This window comes from Arachis hypogaea, chromosome 3 (genome assembly GCF_003086295.3).
Source record: "Arachis hypogaea cultivar Tifrunner chromosome 3, arahy.Tifrunner.gnm2.J5K5, whole genome shotgun sequence".
NCBI lineage: Eukaryota > Viridiplantae > Streptophyta > Magnoliopsida > Fabales > Fabaceae > Arachis > Arachis hypogaea.
In genome coordinates this window covers 134,220,683-134,232,865 of record NC_092038.1, presented here as the reverse complement: position 1 = coordinate 134,232,865, position 12,183 = coordinate 134,220,683, and the positions used below count along the sequence as shown (strand labels likewise).

The 12,183-nt window shown below is 28.2% G+C and overlaps 1 protein-coding gene across 1 annotated transcript; it reads left to right on the top strand.

Annotated features, from left to right (window-relative positions):
* Positions 1-6,731: 6,731 nt before the first annotated feature.
* Positions 6,732-9,530, top strand: LOC112734016 (putative protein NRT1/ PTR FAMILY 2.14). The gene is made up of 4 exons (XM_029291775.2): positions 6,732-6,907; positions 7,026-7,243; positions 7,489-8,060; positions 8,578-9,530. Exons 1-4 carry the CDS (start codon positions 6,757-6,759, stop codon positions 9,407-9,409), a joined length of 1,773 nt encoding a protein of 590 aa, XP_029147608.2. The 5' UTR covers positions 6,732-6,756; the 3' UTR covers positions 9,410-9,530.
* The last annotated feature ends 2,653 nt before the right edge of the window (positions 9,531-12,183 follow it).

Genomic DNA, 12,183 nt, shown 5'->3' with positions numbered 1-12,183 from the left:
ATAGTTTTGTGTTTACAACTGCTAATTTTAATAATATCATTAGCATTTTAAATTTTAAAAATAAAAATAACCAACTCAACTAAAAATTATTTTATAAGGTATAAAAATTAAATTTATTTTTTAATATAAATAAATTTAATTAATTATAATTTAATATAATAATATAAATAATATTTAATATTAATTATAATATAAATAATTAATTAAATAAAAACTTAATTATTTAATCTAATTAATTATTTAAATAATTAATATAAATTATTAATTAAATAAAAATATAATTATTTAATATAATTTTTATTATAATTATTATTAATTTAATTATTATTTAATTATTTAATTATTTCAAATTTTATATTATTATTTTTTTATAATAACTTGCCAAATGGCAAGTTGTTATTGGTTAATTTGAGTCCCTGCTTAGAGGGACTCCTTTACCTTGATCTTTGTGCGGGAACTCACTCCTTCTCTCCTCCAATGGTTAGAGTTCCTATATGTTAGAAAAAAGTCAAAAAGGAACTCACCATTGGAGGTGCTCTTAATATATATATGCAGAGACATATGGAGAGATTTTTTTTTATTTGTTTATTTATTTTGAGGTTCATCAGTTCCAATTCCAAGACAGCATCTATTATTATCGAAAAAAGAACAACGTCTAAGGGTAACGTAGGAGCTGAGTGAGCTTGCCAACCCCGAAAGTGGATGGAGGAAAAGAACACAGAAAGATTGGGGGGACAGGCCAACATTCCCCATAAGATAATATTCGATATTTAAATGGATAAAGTCGGAAAGCAAATGTATAAAGGTAATTAGCCATTATTTGAAACGCATAACACAGAAAATGACATCCCAAGTTCCCAACAAAACTCATAGGCAAAAACAATGGAGCAGATAAATTACTTCTTGATATTGCCACGCTCCACTACAAGTATGTTTGGCTTAAAAATAGTAAGTCATGATACCATCTAATTTTATAATAATAATAATAATGATGATGATGTTCAGAGATGCCATTTTTATTTGGAAACTTTGGATGCCTCATTTTGTTCCTGCCACACAGTGGTAATTAAGAAATAAATTCAATTTTCTTTTCTCTTTGTTATTTGTTTGTGCATTTAGCAAATGTAATGCAAGGATATAGGAGTGGAAGTAGGTCGGGTTTATGGGTTATCTATCGGAAGTTCATGGTTAGGTTTATTTTAGGTTTGATTTGGTTTAATTTGTTTTATTAAATAAGTTAAGTTTTGATTTTTTGTAAAGTCTATTAGTTAAAAAAAGTTAAATAATAAGCTTTAAAAAAATCCTACAAAATTTGTTGAATCGGCTCGTTAAAATATTTTTTTATAAAAATAAATTATTCTTATGTTAGATTTTTAAGTTTCAACTTTTTCTTAAAAAAGTTTTTGGATTGTAAATATAGTTATGATACGTGATTAATGATTGATATTTAAACAAATTATGCTTTACAAATTTTTGAGTTATAATTAACGAAACAGACTTTTTAAATAGGTTCGTAGGTTTGCGGGCTTTAACCAGGCCAGACTCGACCCTAGAAAAAAGTCTATGAGAGATAACAAACCTAGATTTGAGTTAGGGGTATCCATGGATTGGATCCAATCCGCATTATCCATGGTGTTTATTCGAATCCGATCCGAAAATTGCGGATATGAATCCGATCCGCACACTAATAGAATCGGATTGCGGATTTTATGTAGGTATCCGCATATCCGCGTATTCGCAAAAATAAAAAAAAATAAATATTCTTTTTATGTTTTATTTCAACTACTAATTATTATATATGTTTTATTCTTTTAATTTATTATTTAAAAAAAGTATGTTTAATATTATTTTAAGAATAAACATATTTAAAAGAATAAAAAAATAAATTTTATTGATTTTTTTAATAAAAATAACCTTTTAAAAATATTTTTGTGTTTTACGGATATATCCGACATCCGATATCCGATATCCGATCCGATGATTTTAGTGTGGATTGAATCAAAATTTTGATCATATCCAATTTGATCCGCGTTCACCCCTAACTTGAGCCATCTATTTACGATATAGTCAAACTCGTTAAAGGTAAAGCTCGACTTGGCTCAACCGATTTCCACCCCCTACATATATAACAAGACAATATGTGAGAGTGAGACAATAATAGGTATGTGTATAGAAAATAATAATAAGAGAAAATAATAGTTTATGATACAATGAAAAGATATAATAGAAGTATAAATTAATAATTTTAAATAAGTAACAAAATTAAAGATAATTTAATAAATTTAATATAAAATTATAAAAATAAAATATTTTTTATCTGTTAAAATTATGCACGAAGATAAAAAATATTTTGAATATAAATATTTGTCTTTGTTTTAAATTAAATATTATTAAAAAATAAATAAAGAAATTTATATAATATTTATAAATAATTATTTTATAAATATTTATCTTAATTTTATTATACATAATAATAATTTAATAAATTTTTTAATATTTATTTTTAAATATTTTTATTTTTTATTTTTAAATTATTTTATTAAATTTATAATTTTAAAAATAAAAATATAAAAATTAATCTCTTAAAAATAATAAAAAAATAACTTAATAGCCTATTGAGCCTTACATACAACAACGGGTATTTAGAAGAATAGGTTGTCATGCATCTTCCATATATTACTGCTAATTAATAACATATCCTTGTGTGATTACACATAAACGTTAAATTCAATTCTTTCAGACAAATAAAATGAATAATAATACATATTTAAATTTTTTGTTAATTAAATTTAATTAAATTAATTTAATTTAATATTAACAAAAATTAGTTAAGAGTAATATTATTTTAAATTTTATTATTTAACTTGATCGAACTTGATTCCTAATAAAAAAAAATTAATGTGTAACATTACTCAAAGAAAATAAATTAAATAACCTTCGTATATAATTTTGGCTATGCATTTCATTAATAATATGGATTATCAATATATCTTTCGTTGCCTATACCCTAATTAATTTCCTTATATTATGTCTCTCTTTTAGAATCCCATTCCAATTTTTTTTAAATACTTTATCAAACATAATATATATTATGAATTTAATTTTTTTACGACATATTAGAGAATGCACAAAAATAATTATATTATATATTTAATATACTCTTTTTAACAAGAGTATTTTTTTATTTGTTTAAATTTTTTTGTATAGGTTTTCTTTTTGTATGTCTTCTGTTTATATTCTTTTTTTTTTTTGGGTATAAGAGAGATCCAACTCTTGAACTTTTAGTCATAAAAACTTTGATATTATAATATAGCACAACTTTTTTTTTTAACTTAAATTGATAAAAAAATATATAAATGATTATATCTCGAATAATTTTAATATACGAATTATTATAAAAAAAAATTTATACAATCATTCAAGCAACTTTATATGATTAGATAATTTTTTAAGTAATGAATTTATAAATTAATTAATTTTACTTAGCTGGCAATATATGATTAGATTACTATTAAAACTCTTTCAGATTTAAATTAAATAAAATTGATATATTATAGTTGTGACATTTTTTCCTTTAATAAGGTTGAATACATATATAGATGACAAAGCAATGTTAATCGAGATGTTGGACTATGAATTAACATGGAGTAAAATAAATTTAATTGGAAGGGAATGATACGGATGACAGGTTAGCAACATTTGAAATGCAAGCAAACTTCATGGTGTACTTGATGAGCATTATTTATAAGATGGATCAAGTACCTACTGCAAACATCATTAACACATGGAATGCTGTCTCCAATGTTGTCCCAGTAATTGGTGCTTTTGTTGCTGATGCCTGTTTTGGGAAATTTCGAACCATTGCCTTTGCATCTCTTGCTAGTCTTACGGTATGTTTAATTGTTTTTCTCGTTAATTAACATTATATAGTGCTAAATAGTTAGGATTATCCGATTATTTATTTGTTAGAACAATTTTATCAGAAGAATATGCTCTAATTACATTCTGATTTATGTTAGAGAATATATATCTATTTGAAAAATATAACTGTGATATGATAGATGATGTTTGGAATATAAAAATATCATTTATATATAAAAAATTACCTACTAAATTAGTTATTAATTTATTATATATTTTTGTATAAATATATTATTTAACTTATTTTTAATATATATATATATATATATTAAAATATATTCTATTTATTTGTTGAAATATAATTTGAAATAGAGATCACATGAACTTGCTTATTCGTTTTTTATGTTTTAATAATTTGAAAAAAATACTATTTGTATATTAAAAGTAGACACTAAAATTAATTACTATATATTTGTGTGTAAATATATATATTATATAACTTATGTTTAATGCCTATTTTATATTTTAGTATATATATTATACTAATAGTTAATTTTGATAGCTAATTTTAGTGTACATTTAATATAATTATTTTAATAATTTAAAAATAAATAAATCTCATTATATTTTTTTTATTTTTATTTAGCCACGACATTACGTGTGGGTAATAACATATAAATCGTGACTCTTCGAAGATCTCCATAATATTTAAAACCGTGGCTAATAACTCAAAAATCGTAGCAAATTAAAAATTAAATCCTTGGACACAAATATTTTTTCGTGCCCTATAGTTATTACCGTTATCTTTAGTCACGATTTTTCCGTGGCTACACCCTTTGTTTCTTGTAGTGAACCAAGTGCTTCAATGTACACCACGCAGGCTTTAATTTGATCATGCTCTTCAACCAAACCCTACTTGTTTATCTCCTAGACACTGTTAGCTGGACTCTTGGTTATGGTTACCGGTTTTGTTTATGTCGGAATCGATTATTGTGTTTGTTTCTGGAGCTAGGGTTTATGCATTTGTTAAGCCAGAGGGAAGCATATTCTCTAAGGTGGCTCAGTTGATAGTTGCGGCGGTTCACAAGCGCCACGTTTATCTGCCCACTGATGTTGAGGCTAAGGAGAAGGACAATGAGGAGGAAGACACACATGGTGAAGCTTTTTATTATGATCCTCCATTTGATTCAAACGATGAAATCAAGCTGCCTCTTACAAATCGGTGTCTTTCTCCCTCTCTACTACCAACTCATCGCCCCCAAAATCGAAAAGATCAGCGGACAAGAAGGCAGTCTGACCCTCCTCCAGAGGGTCTCGGCCGGACACTTGTCCGCGATCATGTCAATGGTCGCTAGACGGCATTGCGGCCATGTCGGTGTTGTGGCTAGCACCACAATTCATGTTGACAGGGTTTATTCATGTTTTTGCCGATGTTGGACACATTGCATTCTTTAACAGAGAATCCCCGGTTGCAATGAGAAGCATTGGAAACTCTTTGCTTTATCTGAACCAATTATCAGTTGCCAGTAACCTTTAAACATTGTTCATAATTTCACCGGGAAGAAAAGGAAACCTGATTGGCTTCATAGCGTGATATCAACAAGGGAAGATTGGAGTACTTCTATTTCATCATTGCAGGGTTGATAAATCTAGAGACAATAGATTTATACGAAATATAATATATCTAAAAAACTTGATAGTAGTAGAACTGATTATTGCAGAAAATTTTATTTTTTTATAACAAGTACATTTTAGGAAAATTTTGTTATAATACATAGATTAAATATACACAAGAAAAACAGTCAATCTTATAATAATTTTAATATTTAAGTTACTACATAAATATCAATATAAACTATAAAGTCATTCATAAAGTACGGACAAATTTAAATGGTCAAAGAAAAAAAACACAAATTGGTCAAAGTTAAAACTAAATAAATAAACAAATAATATATTTTATTTTGTCCATGCATAATGTAATGAATTATAAAGTAACGTTCACTTTGGAAGATCAAGTCAATGCATAGTATTATATTCTAAGTAATTTTATATGGCTAATAAATATTATTATTTTTTATTAGTATTTGATTAGTAATAATTTGTTTTTATATTTATAAATATTCTGCACATAACAAGTATATAATTTGTAATTATATTTATTGAATTTTATATACATAAACTAATATAGTTTAATACCTATATTTTTCAAAATTTATACATAAGAATTAATAAAATTTATTTATTAAAAGTAATTTAATATTTAGAGAAAAAGACAAATAGGTTCTTAACCTTTTGATCTGCAGATATTTAAGTCTTCAAGAATTTGAAAATACATTTAAGTTTCTGACATTTTCATAACCTAAACATATTGTCCTTTATGTTTACTTGGCTACTATCAGACTCAACAGAAAAATCAAATGTGACTTCCGTTTTATTGACCAGGTTGATATAGATGCACATGTGAGAGATTTTTTAAAATTGAACAAATTAGTCTCAGGAATTGATATATCCAGATTTTGAAGAGGTCAATAACTTAAATGTATTTTAAAATTTTTAGGGACTTAAATGTCCGTGGACTAAAAAATCAGAGATCGATTTGTCATTTTCTCTAGTATTTATATCGATTAAATGATGACAAAAAAATTCTAAAAATAATTGATCTCTAAGTTTCTCTTACACTCTGGATGAACATTATTCAAAAGGATCAGTTAAATGGACATTATTGTTGAGGTCATCAATCTCCCTGAAAACAAGCTATTTATATGAGATATTTTGCCATCCCCATTATTTTAATTAGATATTTTTACTATAAAAGAATGTATAGAGCTTTCAATGTTTTCTGCCCAAGCATTCTTATTTCATCACCACAAACAAGAAAAAGAAACAAACAATATAATGGGGCTACTTAGAGAGAACGGTAGAAGAGTGTGCTCACTACTCTGTTCAACAAAATGCAGGTCAAAATCGTCATTGCAAGAGAAATTGCTAGACGAAGAAAGACAGATGGCAAAGAAGCCTGGATGGAAAGCAATGCCTTATATCTTAGGTAAGCAATGCCTCATAAAATTTGTCACAGTTTTGATATGTCTCTATATTGATAAAGATACATAATCTGAAATTAATATAGTTAGCATTATTACTGACATATGTGTATGTGTGTATAGGGAATGACACTGTTGAGAGGTTGGCAACATTTGGAATGCAAGCAAACCTGACAATATATTTGATGAAAGTTTATAACATGGATCAAGTGTTTGCTGCAAACATCATTAACAATTGGTATGCCATCACCAATGTTCTTCCAGTCCTTGGTGGCTTTCTTGCTGATGCCTATTTAGGAAAATTCCCAACAATTGCCATTGCATCCTTTGCCAGTCTTACGGTATTTATTTATTTAATATTTACTAATTTACTATTATCATAATAATATAATATAAAAAATTTTATTCTTACATTATGATAGTAAATTTTGATTTTGATGCACATCATCTAATTTCATCCATTGTTTTAAATGATTATACACTGATGGCGCATCAAAATTAAATTCACAATAATATATAATTTTTGTCGATTCAAATTTTCTACATCCGTCGCTAATTATAAGATTTGGCGATAAAAATTGATTAGGGCATGGTGGTAGTAATGCTAACAACATGGGTGCCACACATTCATCCAACAACATGCACTCTCCAACAACAACTCGATGGTGTTTGCAAAGGGCACACAACATTGCAACTAACCGTCCTACTCATAGGCCTATTCCTCCTGTCGATAGGAACAGGAGGAATCAGGCCTTGCAGCATTCCGTTCGCCATCGACCAATTCGACTTGACAACGGTCGATGGACGGCGCGGAACGACACGGTTCTTTAATGTGTATTACACCACACAAACATTGATCATGCTGATGAACCAGACTCTGTTGGTTTACATCATGGATTCTGTTAGTTGGACTCTTGGTTATGGTTTGCCAGTTATGTTTATGTTGGTTTCCATTTTTGTTTTCTTTGCGGGGACTAGGGTTTATGATTTTGTTAAGCCACAGGGAAGTATATTCTCTAAGATTGCTCAGGTGGTGGTTGCGGCGGTGCACAAGCGCCACCTTTCTTTGCCTCCTAATTTGGAAACTCAGGAAGCTTTTTATGATCGTCCGCTTCAGAACGATGGAGAACCAAACCTACCTCTTACATATAACTTCAGGTAGGTCAAATATTTTTTTTCCATGTTAATAAAAAAATATTTATTTTAAATTTTGAACTAATTTAACAACCCAATTTTAATTTTGAAGTTTGCCTTGGTATTAGTTGTGTGTTACATTATTTTTTTTTAAATATTATTCGTATACCAAAATCAACTAATATATTTATGTATAAATACATATGTAGTTTAATTTATTTTTAATATGTATTTATATTTCAACTTGTATTTTATATTGATGATTAACTTTAATAGCTAATTTTGATGTATACTTAGCATAAAATTAGAAAAAATTACTCTAATCCTAAATTGGTTTTAATTTGAGTTTGGATTTGGTCTAATTCTGTTTTTCATGCACATATACTCCAATCAACAATTGCTACTTATTAATATGACTCATCTATTCACTCAACAATTACTAATTAGATCTATACCATAATAATAATAATAATAATTCAGGGTTAGTTGCACATGCAATTGGTATTGTCATTGATTTGCTTTGAATTTGTTTCATTATTAGGTGGCTAAACAAGGCTGCTCTTATTGGTGGAGATGAAATGAACATGGATGAATCAAGAAGAGATCCATGGAGACTATGCAGCATCCAACAAGTAGAAGAGCTGAAATGCTTGCTCAAAATGATACCAATATGGATATCCACCATCATAATCTTCCTTCCAGTGGTACAACAATCAATATTCCCAGTCTCACAAGCCCTCAAAATGGACAGGCACCTATCACACAACTTTGAAATGCACCCTGCCTCAGTATCCGTCATAACAATGCTAACAATCGGCGTATGCCTCCCTATCTATGACCAACTCCTCGCGCCGGCCCTCGAGAAACTCACTAAACAAGAAGGAGGCCTCACGGTCCTCCAGAGAGTCTCGCTGGGACACGGCGCGGGGATATTGGCCATGATAGTAGCCGGATTTGTAGAAATCCGGAGGAGGCGTCTCGCGATAGCCCTAGACGCGCCGGACGGGGTTGCACCAATGTCAGTCCTGTGGCTTGCACCTCAATCAATGCTAATTGGATGCATTCATGTGTTCGGAGAAGTTGGCAACACTACATTTTTCAATAGAGAATCACCTGAGGGAATGAGAAGCATAAGCAACTCTTTGCTTTGTCTAAATTTGTCATTTACTAGTAACCTTAGCAATGTTATAATAAATGTTGTGCATAACTTCACTGGCAAGAAAGGAGGTCAACATGGTTGGCTTTATAGTGATATTAATAAGGGTAGGTTGGAGTATTTCTATTTCATCATTGCAGGGTTCATGATGTTGAATATGTGCTATTTCATCTTCTGTGCTCGTCGCTATACTTACAAAGTTACAAGGTCAATGTGAGAGGACCAAGAAAGAGAATTTAACAATCAACATAAACATATATGGTAGTGTGTGTTTGTTTAATTAAGTTTATCTTATTATATTATTATGCTTAATAATTAGTAGGCATTCACATGTGAGAATGTTCAATATGTATGTGTTCTCTATAAATTTTGAGTGGACTAATTTATGTAATAATAAAGTGCTCTTTTTTTATTAGGTGATACTACAATGAAGATTTTATATTTGTCTTTATGTGAATATATTTTTTTTTTATCTTTGGATGATGCATTGTATGGTTAGATTTTGATATTTATAAAAGTGTTATTTTTATTTAAAGTGTGGCTAAATAAATAAACCACACTTTTAAACAAAACATCTTCATAAGAAGATATTTTTGCCATCTTCATTTAAATAATTGCCTTTTTATTATTATACTTGAGATTTAAGGATTTTTTTGGGGTCATGCATAAAACTAAAAAGATCTTTTCGACCCTTGGGCCACTGTTTTTTTTTTTTTTTTTTTGACACAACAAATGCAATATAACTCAGTTATCAAACGTTTGGAAAGTTAAGAGAATTATGTCTGATTTTTCACTAAAAATAGTTTTAGTAAATACTAGAAATCAGTATTTTTAGCCAAAAAAAATGGAAGAGTTAGTATTGATATACATTTGTAATTTTTTTTTAAAAATTGTCAGAAATAAAAAACTATATAAATTAAAAATTATTAAAAAGTAATTATTAAAATACAAACATTCTGATCTTCTTTATCATCTTTATAATTTATAATACGTATAGACAGATGTAGAAATATTATTATGGAGAGTCAATAACATATATAATATTAAAAATTATGCAAAAAAATTATATAATGTAAGATGTATTACAAAAATATACCGATAGAGAATATATTTTAAAGTGCAAAAAATTATGTGTACTTTTTACTAATGAAGTGGTCGATTCTTCGTATCATAAAATTTATCGATAATAGAATCTGTGTCAAATTTTTCAGCAATTTTCTTTTCAATATAATTAAAAGACAATTAATAAGAAATTTATCTTTTATTTTGTTTTTGAGTCATTTTTCACAATATTCATATTTGAAAAAGATTTTTCAGTTGTAGCAGTTGAAATAGAAAAAATTAATATCAAATAAATCAAGAAATAAATTAAGAAAAACGGTCACAAAAAAATTCATTTTATAAAATTAAAAAATTTTATTTAATTAAAAAATATTAGTAATAATATTTTTTAAATTTTTTAATATTATTATTATTTATTTTTTAAATATTAGAAATTATTAATATTTAAGTTAGACTTAAATTAGACTAAATTTTTATTTATATTAGATTAAATATTAAATAAATTTTTAAAAAAATTAAATTATATTTAATAATTTATTATTATTAAATTTTTCTTAAAAAAACTGGAAGGGACCGACGCCTCCACTTGTTTCCTGATATGCCCGTCCCTGCATATAGATAACTTGTAAATTTGTAATTTAAAGTCATACTTAAGTACTTAACTACTTATCTATAAGACGTTTTAGTGTTTCTTCTTTTATTGTTTTATTTATTTATTTTAATTTATCAGTGGTTTACCCTGACCCGGCCACTCAAACATGGGAAGGAGAGTAGCACCAATTCAACATAAAAATGAAAACGTTGACGTCAAAACCAACACTACTAAGCCGAACGAAAGCAAAAGTTTATACAACATTGATCATCTTAACATTTAACCCCCAAAATTAATGAGCAGTAAGAGTTATCTCATTTATAGAGTTAAACTCTAAAATAGTCGTTGAAATTACTAAAAGAATAATGCTAGGGAATCGAAAGGGTATTAGCTAAAAACCAACCAAAATATCTTTAGGTGAATTCGAAATCTCTATGAGTTAATATATATGGATGTTTTTTCTGTTAAGTATCAGAATGTTTCTTTTTCATACTAAATGAATGTTCTTTTATATATTTTTCGAATTTTTTTATATTACAAATGTAAATGTCTCTATTTCTTTAAAAATTTCATATATTTTTTTAAATTTTATAGATATTTAATTATTTTTGCTAAAATATAACTAAATATTTCTTTTGTTAAGTATTAGGATATTTTTTTTTCATATTAAATGAATATTTTTTTTTTATATTTGGGATTGAGTATTATGGTAGAACTGTTAGTATCAAGATTCTTCTGGTTGGGATTCACTTGGAACAGCTTCAATAAGTTTTAAGCATGTCCAAGACTGAAGAGAAAGTTTCTGAGCTCATTACAGAGTTTACTAATGAAGGCAAGATAATGTTACTTGGTGTTGATGACATGAATATCTTTAAGGGAATAAGTTTGAAGCTATTGGCAATGGAGCAGCTCCTGATTCAGCACCCTGAGTGGCAAGGAAAGGTTGTGTTGGTTCAGATAGCCAATCCTGCAAGGGGAAGAGGGAAGGATGCGAAGGAAGTGCAGGCTGAGTCCAAGGCGACCGCAAAACGAATAAACGAAACCTTTGGGAAGCCAGGTATGATCCTGTTATTCTTATTGAAGAGCCACTGAAGTTTTATGAGAGAGTTGCACACTATGTTGTTGCTCAAGTTTAACTCCAACTGCAACGGCGGCTCCGATAACACATCTGGTTCACGAAAGGAAGCGATTCTTGTCGACGGTGGCGAATCCGACGAGTCAGATGTCGGTGATAGAAGAGGAGTGGGTCGCGGTGGGGAGGCGGAGAGGACCGGACGGTGAGAGAGAGAGGTCTGTATGTGATTGTTGGAGGTGGGTAGGTTAATGTGAGAGAGAAA

Coding starts and splice junctions, on each gene's coding strand:
- LOC112734016 (XM_029291775.2), top strand. CDS start 6,757: ATGGGGCTACTTAGAGAGAACGGTAGAAGAGTGTGCTCACTACTCTGT. Junction 7,244..7,488: donor CATCCTTTGCCAGTCTTACG/GTATTTATTTAT, acceptor AAAATTGATTAG/GGCATGGTGGTAGTAATGCT. Junction 8,061..8,577: donor CCTCTTACATATAACTTCAG/GTAGGTCAAATA, acceptor TTTCATTATTAG/GTGGCTAAACAAGGCTGCTC.